Source organism: Empidonax traillii, unplaced genomic scaffold (genome assembly GCF_003031625.1).
Source record: "Empidonax traillii isolate 1590-97213 ecotype Southwest subspecies unplaced genomic scaffold, ASM303162v1 scaffold695:size336133, whole genome shotgun sequence".
Classification (NCBI taxonomy): Eukaryota; Metazoa; Chordata; class Aves; order Passeriformes; family Tyrannidae; genus Empidonax; species Empidonax traillii.
The window spans coordinates 308,925-325,007 of NW_020955888.1; the positions used below are offsets into that span (position 1 = coordinate 308,925).

The 16,083-nt window shown below is 38.2% G+C and overlaps 1 protein-coding gene across 1 annotated transcript in view; it reads right to left on the reverse strand.

Moving 5' to 3' along the window:
- Positions 1-16,012, reverse strand: part of LOC114065772 (poly [ADP-ribose] polymerase tankyrase-1) — a 102,992-nt gene extending 86,980 nt beyond the window's left edge. The window contains exon 1 of the mRNA XM_027899918.1: positions 15,820-16,012. Within this exon, the coding sequence (XP_027755719.1) occupies positions 15,820-16,012 (193 nt within the window). The remainder of the gene's footprint in view (positions 1-15,819) is intronic.
- Positions 16,013-16,083: the final 71 nt, after the last annotated feature.

Here is a 16,083-nt window from a genome sequence, read left to right on the forward strand (position 1 = left end):
AGCCACTTAAGAGCTGGCTCTGACAGAACCAGTGCTGACCAAAGCTGAGCCCGTCGGCACTGTGTTGGTGGTGCCTCTGCAGGGATATATTTAAGAAAGAGTAAAAAACACTGCACAGCAGCTGTGAGAGGGGAGTGAGTAAGTGTGAAAGAAACTGCCCTTGCACACAGCCAGGTCAGAGAAGGGAGACAGGGAGAAGGTGCTCCAAGTGCCAGTGGTGAGATGCCCCCTGCAGCCCCAGAGCAGATATCCACACTGCAGTCCATGGAGAACCCCACACCACAGCAAGTGGATGTGCCCTGAAGGAAGCTGTGGAGAACCCACACAAAAGCAGGTCTTTGGCAGCTGTGCCTCACGGGGAACCACGCTGGATCAGTTCTTGAAGAACTGCAGGCTACTGGAAGGATCCACGTCAAAGAAGTTAATTATAGAATCTATATTACAGAGTATCCTAAGTTAGATGGGATCCACAAGGATCAAAGTCCAACTTCTGGCTCTGCACAGGACACCCCAAGAATCACACTCTCTGCCCAGGAGCATTGTCCAAATGTCTCCTGAACTCTGTCAGGCTCAGTGCTGTGACCACTTCCCTTGGGAAACTGTTCTGGTGTTCCACCACCCTCCGGGTGAAGAACTTTTTCCTGATATCTAATCTAGTTCCTAATAATCTAATCTAATATTTATTCACGAATAAATATGTGGGGGGGAAACAGTCCTGGGTGGGGGGAAACCACTCCAGAGCAGCAACCAAATTATTAAGAAGATGATTAACAGGTTTTAGTCAATCTTTCAGATGTCCAGGAAACCCTGAAACAGACAAAGAACATCAACCCAAGTTTACATGTAAAGTAAACTGAGGGTACTGGACTAATTTAAGAATTTTTCTTAAAAAGGAGAATGCCCAGTTCTTTTATTCTCCTTTTAACTTTAGGATTAATAAACATCTCCAGAGTTCACTATATACTACAACTACATGATTAAAGAAATATGAGACTTGTTCTACAAACAACTGGTAATAAACAAAAAAATAATCTACACATCTGTTAGCGCTGTGTAGGTTTTCCTCAGGTGCCTGTATTTGCATCTGTTTATTCCCAAAAAGACTCTTGGTTCACCATCCTGACAAACACCACAAAAATATTAATCCTGTAGTGATGAATATCATTTTTCAAGGCATAACAGATTTTTTTTGATTGGTCTGCAGATCAGCAGCTTCCTATGCTCACTGGCTCCTTTCTCTGTTTTCAGGAGCATAGAGAACAGAGCTTCTTTCCAGAAGCTTCTGCTTTATTTCAACCAGAAATAAAGGAGGAAATTATTAGCTTTGTTTAAAATGGTATTTTTATGAGATTTCAAGATAACAACACTGTCTAATTATTCTAATTAAGCCCACTGCTACTTTGCTGTAAATAATATGCTCATCACAACGTGTACTTTATAAATCCTAGGCAAGCCCTGTATTGTTGTCAGGTCTGCCTGCCTTTTCCATGTGTCAGCACGTAAAATGGTCTGCGGAAGGCAAGAGAGATACTTGATTTTTAGAGGAGGCACATCAGCCAGAAACAAGGTCTATCAAATAGAAATATGAAAAGAGAATAAGGAGAAAGGATACAAGGAATAGTCACAAAAAAGATACTGCAGGGGACTGAGGAAGGTGCAGGGGGAGAGACCCGGTGACTTGGACTTTGCTGTCAGTTTGCTCCTTGCACAGAGTCAACCACTCCTGTCTTCCAGTGTCTGGACTTTGCTACGATGATCAATGCTTGCAAGTTTAATTACTATGGGTGTAACTTTTTAGTAACTACTGACAAGCAGAGCTTTGTAGAAACTTGCTTCAAATACCTGTATAAATGATAATTGACCTGAGGTTTTAATAAGGGAGGTAAGTTGGTTTGCAGAGATGGACCATTACATTTGTGGGTCAATTAAATAGCAATGCTACTGTATTTTTACTTCTAAAGACTTAATCCAGACTTTACCCAAGCATCATTGTCCTTTGTTTTGTAGAGCCTAGGGTACCCCTCCCAAGACCCAAGGTGTCCTAACTCTCACAGACGCAGCTATATAAATTGCAGTTTTCAAAGGAATAAGTTTGGGGATATAAAATTAATTTCCCCGTGAGGTACTAAGAGGAGACAGTTAAAAACAGCTTCCTCACTGACACACTTCTCTTCAGTCAGCGATATACATGCACAGAAGTATGGGAAAACTGAAGGGGAAAAAATTAACTCACAGGTTCTCTTCCACATCCTCAAAGTGAATGGAAAAGCACTTCTTTTATCTGCTGGATAAATGTGAGGGGGCAGATTTGGTTTTATTTTATAAAACAGTTCTTATTCACTGAATTAGCTTGCATTTCTTACTTCTAATCTAGGCTGTAACTCTGCAACTTGCTCCATGTCATCAGTGCTCAAAAGATCAAACTTAGCTGACCTAATGACAGACTTTCTGCTGCCACAATTCATTTCCCAAGTTGCTTAATAGGACTAATACATGAGTCATGTAAGGTCTAATAAGCGCTTAAAATTATGGAAACACTTATCACCCAAAGCAGCAGGAATCTGTAGAGTCTGGAACAAAGCAGCAGAGAAATAAGCCTATTATCCATGAAGATGGAAGCCTAATCTTAAAACATTGCAGACTAATAAAGCATCAGGACACAGCCTGCTTTTGTCATATAAAGGAAATTATTAGACTACAATAATTGCAACACAGGATAAAAACTCTTTCGTCCAAGTTTTGGGCCTCTAAGTTGTTGCAAGGAAAAGTAAAATGCCATCGGTATCTATCTATACGTATCTATAACATACCTGTAACAAGTTTCAGCTACTCTGTCTCTAAATTAGCATTTAAAACTATAATTCTACACTGAACAAAAGTGTAGTTGTCTTTCTGGGACAGGAATAGAGAAAGTATTGTGGATTTCTGATACATACGATTTATGAGAGACAGTAGCATAGCACACAGACATTTGTATTTTATGGTCTACTGTGTTTTAATTCTAGTAAGTGTTACAACATAACAGACTATGATTTGGAAAATAATGCATTTCCAAAACAAAAGAGTTTTGCTTAACTTAACTTATAGCTTGCCAGATGCATGAAAATTTTCCATTAATAATGTCGTACCAACTCAAAATTTTATGTCTTTGTGCAAGACTGACAATAGAGTAACTATTACGTTAAAATTAGAAACTGTTCAGTGCTGCCGACCAAGTAAAGCACTTAATCATACAGTTCTTTTAAGCATAAGAACAGTTGCGTTGCACTACATGGGAAAGTTATGAAACATATGATTAAATGCAACTAAATTAGGTACAAATCACAAAAACAACCCCGTAATTTTGAAAAATCCCAAAAGCATACCGGAAACAAACAGGTTTGTGAGACATGGAAAGCTGAGTCTTGCTTTGCCAGAGTTTGTATTTCAGGTATGAAAAATGTAAAGATAAAGGAAGACCAGAGCTGATGCATTGTCAGAGATGACTTCTTACCTCCCAATGAGGTCGTGCTCTTTAAAACCACGTCCAAAATTATTACATAGAAGTCTACCATAAATCTTGACAAGAAGTTAATTTTTGCTGTATTACAAATAAAACAAAAAGAAAAACTGAACTCTAAGAAGAAAAACCAAATATGTTCATTTCTACAAAAGGGGACCAAAGATATAGACAGTTAGTAAAATGTTCTGTGCCCGCCTTGTGTTTCTTGCAGTAAGGAGAAATCAGCATAGGAAGACTTCCAAGGTTTGTGGTGTGCACCTTAATTAGCAGAGGTTCCTGCCAATGCCACTGTGAAGAACCACATGCAGGAGTGACTGCAGGAGGCTGTGGGGGAAAGCTAAAGAGGAAAGAGATCTCATGTTAATCCCAGGACTAAAAGCATTTGAGATATGAGGCCCCATTTCTACAGAGGACCAAGACAAACATGTCGCAGCCAGGAAGTACGTTGGACAGACACACAGAAGAAGCTGACTCACATGAACACAAGTGGTTTGAAGGGCAAGTCCTGCCTTTTCATACCTGAACACAACACTTTCATGAATAGCCATCAAGGATGCTCAAACATCATATTAAAGACACCTCTTCCTACAGCTCAGAAATGTAACTTTAATTTTTAGAAGAGAAAAAAGTCACCTGTGTTTCTTTGTCCATGAAGACAATAAAAACAGACAAATAATGGATCTGCCTGCTCATTTCTGTGATCGGAAATACCGCTTGGACCTGACTTATTCTTTTACAGCCACAAATTAGATTTCTCCTAAAAAAACTGCTTACAGGAAAAAAAAGAACTGTAAATAAGTAACTTGCTTCATTTTATAAAATCTGGAACAAGGCTTTCTCTATTCACAAGATACCGACTACAGCCACTGCTCTCATGTCACCCATCACACAGTCCAGAGCAGAACAGCACTCACTGAGACCTTCACTGGGATGGTCTCCATCTTCTCTCCAGATATGGTCAGCATTACGGCCCTGCTTCAGCATGCAACAGTCAACTATCTGAATACACCCCAGCTTAATCCCAGATCTTTCTTGGATCATAACTAGGGTGACTCAGCATCTGGCAGGACTCAGCCCTAAGGACACATGCAAGAAGAAATTAGTAATTTCCATTTAAATGCTAATACTTATTCTTCCCAGTGAAAATTGAAGTATAACAAGTGATCTCTCATCACAAAGAAAAAGCCTTGATTGTTATTTAATGATCACAACGAATAGTTAGAAAGCATGAAATGAAGCTAATAAATCTTCCATTGAACCTGACACTTTCGACAAGCAAAAGTACTCGAAGTTTTAAAAAACAGTTTTGTCTGATTTTTTTCATCTGAAACTAAACTTTCCAGGTTCTTCAGTCACAGGTCCACATACTGGCACCACACAACCCAAAACATCTGGCTACTTAAATAACTTTTTTTAAGATTTCTTTTTAGTGCTATATATACGTATAAAATACATTATATTCTACAAAATTCAATTCAGCGCTATTCACTGCAGCACCTGTTTGCCTTTCAGGGATAAATTAAGAAATAAGAAACACTATGGAAGAAGATTTTTTTCCTTTCTTACTCCAGCCTCCTAGAAGGATATAAATACAGTTTGGTTTGTTTGGGTTTTAAAGCTACGTTCTGTTTTAAGTAAAGATAGGCCAAGGATGATTTTTGTTTGACAATAAAATAATTTTAACCATTAATTAAACAATTTAATATTTTTTTAATAATAGTCTGTGAGACTACTTTTTCTTTCTCCCCTGCAAAAGGGAAAGATGAAGCAAACAAAAGCTCATGAAACTAAAGCCTGTGACTTTTGAAACTTAGTAGTCAATACTTAGATTATTTGTAATAGCTTCAATGAATTAGTCACCACTGAAATGCCTACTTTCTTTAACAGAAACTTACTACTTTATTCATAAACTTCTAACACTAAAATACCCAGAGAGAAGTGTCCATTCTCCAAGTCTCTTCATGCACCAAGGAAAAACATTTTTAACTACATAAAAACAATACTGCCATCACCCACCCTGAGAACTGCCTGTTTTTGTTGCTAATATAAACATATATGTGCATGTGTGTGTATACATGAGAACTACAACAGTCCCAACACGCTACAGCCTCAGTATAAAACAGCATAAACTTTCTCCAGAGTTTAAAAGCACATGTAAAATACCACAGCAGTGGTAGAAGCAATGCAGTTCTATTTCAATTTTATGTGCAGTATACTCTAACTAGAGATACATGCACCAAGGCATCACGTTCAGACTCCATACAGTGCCACAGTCAAACGCAGAGGAGTACCTGGAACATTTCTAAAAAGAAAATGGAGTCTCTGATAGGCTCAAACTATTCTTTGCAACCTGTCCAACAAAGAAGAGGTTACAGGTATTTGCCTTCGGTGACTTCCCTCCCCTTCCTTTCTCCTTATTCATCTCTGAAAAATTTTGTACAGCACAACAAAGAAACAATCCGTGGCCACATGAAATGTAAACTGCATCTGAGCCTGCTGAATCAGATCACCTCATCACATAAGTCAGGTCAATTCCATTTCCATTACCTACTTCTACAGTTATAAAAGTCCTCTATGCCATGAAATTAATTTTGAAAGACCTCAAGGTAGGTGGTCTAAGCTTAGCACCACATGAAAGCAAAACAAGTTGCACCCAAGAAATACTGGACACTTTCCAATACACCAATTGTAGACAGAGCTGGTAGCAATTCTGATAGCTGCTAGGAAACTAAAGGTTACTTAACACCACTTTCCAACTGTAACTCTGCCAACCTTGAATCCTTCAGGCTGAAATTCTTCTTGCTTATCTCGATCTAGTTTTTTTTTTTTAATTATACTAAAAGAAATGCATCACATCTCTAAGACAATAAGTGTTTGTGCATTATGTATTTGAACAAAATACAGGACTCTTCTACCCTCTTTGAGAAGAAATCTTAATATCTAGGCATTTCAGAGGAGATACCTGAATGACCCAAGAGTTCTGTCACATTTCAAACTTTAAAGAAATGCCAGTATGGCCAATCTGATAAATCCAAATCCATCTGTTTAAACTGTAGGTTGCTGAAGACTGCAACTTGGATTAGACAGATTCAGGGAAAAGCAAGAAGACATCTAAGCAAATAAGGGACAGGAATAAAGGAGAATGCTGGGGAAAGTCTAAAAAAGATGATGCTATAGGGGTCTATTTATATTAAAATACATTCCCCTCCACTATCTGGTTGACTTCCCATGAACACTAAACTCAACTTGCATGTATGTGCATTTGCTACGGCCATACTGCTTTCAGAGGAACCCCGACTCCCTCTCTGCATTCAGTGTACGAATAAGGACAGCACAACAAACTAAATCTTATCTGCAGGACACCTGCTTCATTTAAAAATGGGAAAGCACACAGGAACTGCTGGAAGGAGCAGACACAGCAGTGGAGTCCAGGGCACATTGAGCAGTTTACGATGGAGCCTCTTAGGGTGAAATGGGATATCTGAGACAAACACACATGCTGTGCTTCAAGCCCAGCAAAAGAGCAAAACAAAACTTGGGGCACGGAAGTTGTAAAGAGCTCCAAATAAACCCATAGAGGACTGTCACAACCTGAAGTGTAAATTGTCTGATCTAAGAGAGACTTTTTAAACATATTGTTAAAAATTGATTTCCTACTACATAAGAGAAATCACAACCTTAAATCTTAGGTTAATGAAGGAACAGGGACTTGAGAACTATCACAACAGTTTTGAAGGAAATAAAAGTTACACAAACAATAAGTGAAAACATTTTTAAAATAAAATTTGTACAAAAATTCTCTTAGACTTTTAATATCTCATAAGGAAACAAAAGAAGCAAAAATCAATATTATTTCTCCTTTCTAAACAGTGCCCTTAAAACACTTGATCATTTATGTTAACAAAACTTAACTCAGGTACTCAAGTTCCTTTAAATTTCAGGAGTATTAAATCCTTGGCAAAGTCTTACCATTGAACTAAAATTACATCAAGCACATACGCAGTACAACTAAAGGGGAAACAAAGTTTCTGACCCAACCAGGTGCCCTATGCCACAGAGAACTCGAATTGCATCCTGTTCCCGTCACTCGTCAAGGCAGGAACACTCCTCAAGTGGCAAGAACAACCCCCTCTCACCACAGCAAAACTGGCCGAGCAGCTCTGTACAGTGAAAGTGCCCAGCACAGCCACACTGTGCAGTCTTGACTCCTCCCCAGAGCACAGTCATCCACCCTGTCGAATGAGGCAGAGGGGAACAGTAAGCAGTCTCACAAGCCGAGTTTGTGTCCTAATACATGCATTAAAAAGTAGAATTAAGGTTGTCTGCCTCTCTCACTTTCTAGTCAGTATATTGTGCCTACGGAACATTAACATTCTTTCCGATTCATCTGTTCAGCTTGGCAAAAATCATCCTAAATGTTTTGTCCATGCACGCACAGACTGCACAGATTTCAGCTGTGCCTGGCTCATCACTTTCAATATTTAAACATGGCTTCATTTTTAGAAGAAAACAAGCATGAAAGACTGCTCTGGAAGCTACAGTACAAGAGATAAAAGCAATGGGAACTTTTGTATGCAGGAATTATCCAGCTAGCTAAAAATTTTTTTGTAACAGTTGCATGCTTGTTTACAGACTAAGTTACATATAAGAATCAAATATAATACACAAAACCTACATTAAAAGAATCACAACTGCAGCATGGCTATCCTACTTACAAACAGAACCAAATACATGAGAAGTTAGAGAATATAATATTCTCCATCCACTCATCTCTTACCACTGCACATGGCTTATTATCACAGAGTATACAGTGTGAAAAGGCCATTTTGGTACAACCACCTGAGAAGTTATCCATGGACAATGAAAGAATGTAGTAGAGACCAAAACAGTATTTGGTCTCAGGACAGGAAAAAATTGCTATTAATAACCAGAAATGTACAACATAGAATATAAATAAAAAGAAAAAAGACCCAACAAACAAATCCTAAACTTAAAACCAAACTTAATTACCCAATCAACATTTAGAGAAGAAAAAAATTCAGTAAAGTATAAGACTGGTCAGTGCTCAAGGCAAAGAAACAGAAAGAAGATGAGTGATTTGATGCACTATGAAAACAGAAGTGCTTCTTACACGTTTCTGCAACTGTTTTTCCTAGGGCAGCATGAAAAATATATTTTAGGCTCTTTATTTACAAGCTATGGAGATCTTATTTGTTATTCTGTCCATCTGAATAACAACAAATCTTAGGAAGAAAAGCTTCTTTTCACTTTGATGTTAAATTTCAGTGTGTAGTATAGGCTAAATGAATTTGTGTGCATCAGGTACAAAAGTTCTAGAAGCACCCACCACTCTATATAACAGCAGAGTTGAAAATCACAAAACAAAAAACTTCATTAAGGTGTTTTGTGAAAACTTTGAAAAGTTAAATTTGTTTCTCTGACGACTTAAGAGTTTGATTCCATTTGAAGAGGTCTTACTAAATATTTCTAAATGGTTATAGCAGTAGAAAGAAAAGGTGAAAGAGTGAAAAACCTGGCAAAGGGGATGCTATAAATCAAAACCACTCTTTTTATAAAAAAGCACCAATCCTAAATCCCACAGTCCTTCTTACTTGACTAGCTACACAACAGACTAGAAACTTACTCCTTGCCTAAATCAAGGTTACAAAGAGGAATGAAATGTTGCCTGATCTAGGTTGAAAGCCACATTCCAAAGAAGCTTCTTCAAGACACAACTATAGACAAAAGATAAGGATCATAGCACTGAACTCTAAAATATGGAGCAGGAGAAATGAGAGAAGTTCTCATTATCCTAAAACTAAGGCCTATGAAATGAGCATCCAGAGCTAATGTTCCACTAGGAAGAAATCCAAGCACGTGAAGACACAGAAATGGAATTCAGGCACCACAGCATACACACCAGTTCACATAAATCCTTGCACAAGTCCCTCAGTAAGAGATTAAAGAAATTATGCAGTCATGGAATCAGAACCAAAATACTTCAGCCACTTAAAAGCAGGAATAACTTGTTTCCTTTATGATAAAACACACTGCAACTTCTGTTAAATAACCTACCACATTGAAGGAAATATTTATATTATTTAATTACCAGAGAAAACAGAAGAAGCTAGAAGGACTTAAAAGAAACTGATGGAACAGGCAATAAAAGGCGTAGCCTAAAGGAGTAGTGACAGATTAAAACAATAAACACTGCATGGATAATACAAATCATCTGGAATTATACTGGAATATAAGCAACGAACTTAAGAATTCGGAATTGCTTTAGAGGCTCCCATAAAACATTGAGCTCTTCTGCAATCAGAGAGGTCATAAAAAACAAACTTAGCCCAAATAAAACCTGAGGTAACAAAACACCACGCAAGCTATTAAATCATCACTACAGAAGTCAATGGGATGTTATACCAGAGCACAGTGTTCAAATCATGATAAGCTATCTTGAAATAATAATGCAGTGCTGGAAAGTGGAAAGGGAATCAGCGATTCCAGCAGCACCCCTAAAGTGCAAGTTCACTTCCAGCGAGGTGAAACTTTGGATGTCGAAAGTCTAACGAGAAAGGGCCGCTCTTCTTGAAGGGAAACATAGCAGAAGTGCACAAGTATGGCACAGCATCTAGAACAAAGAGAGGATGTTTCTTCCTCTTTCCTATCAATGTGAAAAAAGGAAATGTGAAGAACTGAAATGTGACTGTCAGAACTGAGAAAGGAAGGCATTTCACTCCTGGCTTACCAAGCAACCTGCGCATTTCTTTCAAAGAAGCAATTGGGAACTAGGCCACATAAAAAATGAGATGTTTTGAAACTATGTATTTATAAATATACCAAGATAGTCATAATTATAATATTCTGTAAAAACAGAAGACAAGACTTATAAATCCATACAGTTAGAGCTTCTAGGAGAGGGCCACAGAAACGGTACCTTGTTCTAGGTCTGTGCCACAAGTGCCTTTTGCCCACATCTTTCCAAAGACTGGAAGAGCATTCCTAAAAGAAAGTTGATACTCCTCATAATTCTCCAGAAAGCAGATGTAATGTACCACGATGGACTCCAAATGTAAAAGCACCCCACTACACTCATATCAGTGAACTGGAGTAGATGGTTTGTTTCCTCCTGTTAGGTCTTGGTAAAAAAGGAAGAGTAAACCTACCTGAATGCTAAACAAGTAACAGTCACAAAAACGTACGTTCAAAGCACAGACAAGTGCTGGAAAAAGCCCTTCAGACCTCTTGCTTCAGGATGTATGCCAAGAGCTTATATCAAATAAGGAAAAAGTTTGCTGCAGGGCAGGGATATTCCTCAGCTGCCCTGGGTTTCTTGCTCTTTTCTTTAAGGCAGCAGACCCCACTGCCACTGTCAGAAAGGACAATGACCCAGACAAATGGGTAGCCCAAACCATTCTAGAAGCACCTGCCCTCCTTTACCATGAAAAGGTTTCTCCTTTTGTACTGGTGTTCATTACACCAGTTTCTTAAAGGTGGAAGCCAAACCTTGTGCAAATTATCTGATTTCAGCACACACTATGTAAGAATTAGATCAATTAAACAAAAGGGGGAAGATGTTGGCACCTCCCAAAATGAAGTGCTATTGTCTATCAAGAAAGTCTTCAATATCCTAGGAGTACCTGAAAGGAAATAACCACAACCCAGAAGGAAACAGTTTAGGATTTGAGACAGTCAAGCTGTTTGTTTGCCACAAACAAATCAAAATTAACTCAAAATAAAATAATTTCCTCTCTTCCTGCTAATTTTAAAGTGGATGAGTTGTACCTAGAATCCATTTTCCATTCTTTAAAGTTCAGTAAACTTACTGTAGTAAAATACCAGATTTTTCCCTTCCTTGCAGGCAAATTATGCATAAATGGCAGTTCACTTAAAAAAATTGTACAAACATATGTCAATAAATGAACTATGCACCCTACTTCAATTAAAAAGTTGACGTAACAAATAGATGAAAACATGAATTCTCAGTAACAGCTCTGGTAACCTTAGTCCAGCTGTACTTCCACTCATCAAGCTGTCCTTCACATCCTAAAAACACACGTGAGAAATGCTCAATAGGATCTCACACACTTTGTTTGTAAAACACATTATTTCCATAGTAAGTAGGAAGATCAGAGTCTTGTTTAACTTCGGAAATTGATTCTATTAACAAACAAGACATTACTTCTTACACAAGAAATCTTCCTTTAATCTGGAGATGCAGCAGTTTCCAGACTTTTTCCATTTTGATCTGTTTCAAGGGAGTAATCCTCGAGACCAACAAAAACCAACCTCATAAAACATTGGCATGGAGCAGTCAAAAATATATTATCCAACAAAAATGCCTTCAGGTCCCGCTAAGAGCTTTGGAAACTGCTCAAGTACAAAGACTGACCATTAACATTGAGAAAGCATTTCTGAATAGCAGACAATATGGGGAAGACATAGCAAAAAAGCATCACTGTGTGAAAAAAAAAACAAAAAACCCACAAAAAATCATTCATATAAATCATTCACAATATTGTTGGCTCTTCAAATACTATACAAGAAAGATATAAAAGGACGTTAATGTTTAAAGAGGCAACAATCTCAGGGTAAGAGAATAATGAAGATTAATATGACTTGTGAAAGCTCCCCAAGGCCCTGTTCTGGATGGCAGTCCCACAGTGCTGTGTACAGCAACACAGCGATGACTCCCCACCTCAGAAACCATACACCCAAAGGCAATTAAGCTAAAATAAAATTAACTAGGATATTCATCTGATGTGTTTAACAGCTCTAGTTCTTATATGTGATATGTTTTTGGAGTCTGTACTACCACTTCAGCCTTTGAGAGAAAAAGAGGATTACAATCTTTTTTCTGGTAACATGATTCAGGAACAGTAAGGGATGCTAAGGAAGAAGAAAAAAAATATTCACCCTCTCAATCATGAAATGCTTAGCTCACACAAATGCTGCTTATCCTGCAGAAGGGGAAAAATAGACTGCTTTCTAAGAAGTAAAAAGCAGATTTCTCAATTATGTAACTTTTTTTTCTTTAAGACGCTGGTACTAGGTATTTAATTTCTAAAAAATTATCTTTACAAAGAAATTTTCAAGATCCATTTCCATCAAAATATTAGCTCTTCCTTTGCATTATGTATTCTTTACAAAACACATATTTTCAAGAGGATGTTGCAGGAAAATGGCTGGAAGTCATCCCAGAAACTACTGCATTATATATCCTTTCTGTAAGTCAGGTGAAAAAGCTAGTATACATTATTCTAGACTGGAAGGCAGAAAAGAACAAGTCATTGTGGATTCAGCTTCTGCTGCCAGAACAGCAGAAATGCTTTAATGCAGCAGGAATGTCCCTTTTAAAACACATACAATTTTTTTGTAAAATTTAAAAGATTTAATGAATTACCAACAAGTTGCTTGTTCATTTTTGCTGCATTGGAAGTCAAAGGGAGACTATAATCACAGTTCATTCACAAAGCAATTAACATAGATGCATGAACTTATGCAAATACTTTGTCAAAAAGTTTTAAGAGGAACCTTGTTCTTCAACAATCAATACAGTAGCAATGTGGAAAAATCTATTATGGTTATATGGCCTATTATACTTCCTAAGAGGAAAGGCTAAGAGAGTTGGGGTTGTTTAGCCTGGAGAAGGGGTGGCTTTGGGATGACCTAATTGTGGCCTTCCAGTACCTGAAGGGAGCCTACAAGAAAGATGGAGAGACACCTTTGTAAAAAGCTTGTAGTGATAGGACAAGGGAGAATGCATTCAAACTGAAAGAGAGTAAGTTTAGATTAGATGTTAGGAATAAATTCTTTACTATGAAGGTGGTAAGGCATTGGAACAGGCTGCACAGAGAAGTTGTGGATGTCCTGTCCCTGGAAGTGTTCGAGGTCAGGTTGGACTGGGGTTCTGAGCAACCTGATATAGTGAGAGGTATCCCTGTCCATAGCAGGGGGGTTGGAACTAGATGATCTTTAAGGTCCCTTCCAACCCAAGGCGTTCTATGATAGACACAGATAGAAAAAGGGACCCAAAATAACATAATGAAAACAGCCTTGACACTTATGCTGCTTAAAGATGCAAATACAGCAACAAATTAAAGACTGCTTTCAGGATCACTCTGCTTCTAAAAGCTCTAAATATGAGCACTTCTAAAATCCCACTATTCAATATTAAATATTGAAAATTAAGTTAATATATCCTACTCATCCTTAATCCAGTAATACCTTCAAGTTCTGATGCACCTAATTGCAAATTACTGCTGTAGCTAAAGATTATCCCCTGCCAGATAGAGCCTAAGAAATCCCTTAAGACCTCTTTTTCCAGAGGGATGAAGCAAGACCGGAAGGTTACAACATATGGAAAATGCATGAGAAATTGCAGCCTAACAGAGACATTAGAAAGCAGGGCAGCACTCAGAAAGATAGAGCTCTTAATGGGTAGTTTCCATTTAAATGGCATCCAGTGTCAGCTTTCAGTTACCGTGCATCACACAGCAGCTACAGCCAGAGCCAAACCCTGTTTGCACAGCCTGGAACTCAGGTGCACAGCACAGAGAGCCCAGCGTAGCCAAGAGCCACCTTGAGGACAAAGCTGATAAAAACAAATGCTGATTTTCTTGCTAGGAAGAACAAACATGTACAAAAACGATGTCTTTTTATGAACAACTACACACTTGTATAGCAACAGAAGTGGCTCTGTGCATGTGTGTCTATATGCACAACATGCTAACATCCACTGGTTGCAGAAGCCTGTGATCCCTGGAGACTCGTGTGCAAGGCATTAGGGGAGGGGACAAGGACACAGGGCTCTTGCTGCACTTGGCAGGATGTTCTCAGAGGGTTGCTTCTAATCCACCTCCACTTGTTTGCTATGACACATTGCCCTCTCCACTGCCTAAAGCACAAGGTGGTCTAGTGCCCAGAGAATTCAGTGAAGCAGACACGAAATCACCACCAGAGACCTTACTAATCTTCTACTACTCTCTGAAGTTGCACAGCTTGAAGAGCAGCTTAAAACCTGGAGCCCCCAAACTGTGGGTATGTCAAGTTGCCCACAACTAAATGTCATATATCCATTAACACCTCTGAGGTACCTTGACTCCCTGGTGCCCCCTCTATCTTCAGCATCTGTACAACTGTGCCCATTAGCAGCCAAAAGTCAGATTAACCTGCTTAGCACAGCTAATACTAGTGTTAACACTGTAGGAACGTGTTTAAACTTGACACTGAGTAATTAAAGTAAATCATATGTATTTAAAGTACACTGTTCCAAAGGCACTCAAATCACTGCAGCGCTGTAGATAATTATGTATAGCAGTCAGCGCACTGAAAAAAGAAGATGAGGAAATGTTCCTGACAAAGTGAAGGGAGCTGGTGTGCTCTGAACATAATCTGAAGAAAGAATAAGAGTGTTGCATAGCATATAACCTATAAATTAAGCTGTCAATAAAATGAGAGAGAGACTAGGGAAAACAAAGGCAGAAGAAAACAGCTATTTCTTCAAATGAACCTCAGCTGCTGAATCCCTCTCTATAAATCTAATGGTATATATTTTAAAATCCAGTATTACTTCGTTCTAAACATTATTTCCTAGACGCCAAAATCAGCAGAGAGGACCATGTATTTCTTGAAACAAATTTGACAGGCTACTATATTATACTTTTCATGCTTACTGGTATGCTACAACAGTTAATTTATAAAAAAACAAAGCTCTGTAAAAACAAAGTTATATCTGTAGGATATTTTCATGAAACACTGTTTTGCAGCTAATAGCCTTTAAAAAGGAAAAAAAAAAAAATCGATGGATGAAAAAGGGTTCTATCCAAAATGACTGATGAAGAAGAGGAAGGAAAGGGTACCATGTGAATCTGCAGCAAAATATAATGTAACTATTGATCTCTGCAATCAGTAGCAGGTTGTCTTTCAGATCACAGGTACTTTTATAGTTACACAAACGTCCTTGCTTGCTCTACAGTAAAGGTCTTAAAACAATTGACCTGATTTTTGGGTTTTTTTAAGGGGTTAGGGGCTCCTATTCAACCTGTCAATTAAAAAAAAAAAAAACCACAGAAACACAGTCAATAATGAATGATGTTAAAATAGAAAATTACAGCATTAGCATAAGTAGAATAAGCAAACCTACAGCAGCACAGCAGATTAATGACAGTTACAACAACACAAAACCTGGTAAAAGACAGTTTTAAAATGGTCTTACACAACAGAAAACCTGAAAAGGCAGAAGGCTCTTATAAAGCTGACCTTATGCACACAAAATGAACTACAGGTAACACTGCTGAGAGATGTATGCATCTTACCCGTGAGTACAGCTTTTGCTGAAGGGTCTGCCAGATCCAGCGCAGATTTCCCATCGGTGTTCCGAATGTTTGGATCAGCTCCGTGCTGCAGCAGCACTGTGCAGGGAAAGCAGAAACAGTATCTTACCTCAGGTATACACGGGTTATTTACTGTTAAGTGTCTCCTCGGCATGATGTAGGCATAAACACACATTGCACAGTTTTCTTTATTTTTCCTTCTGTTTTTTTTTTTTTTTTTTTTTTTTTTTTTTTTTTTTTTTTTTT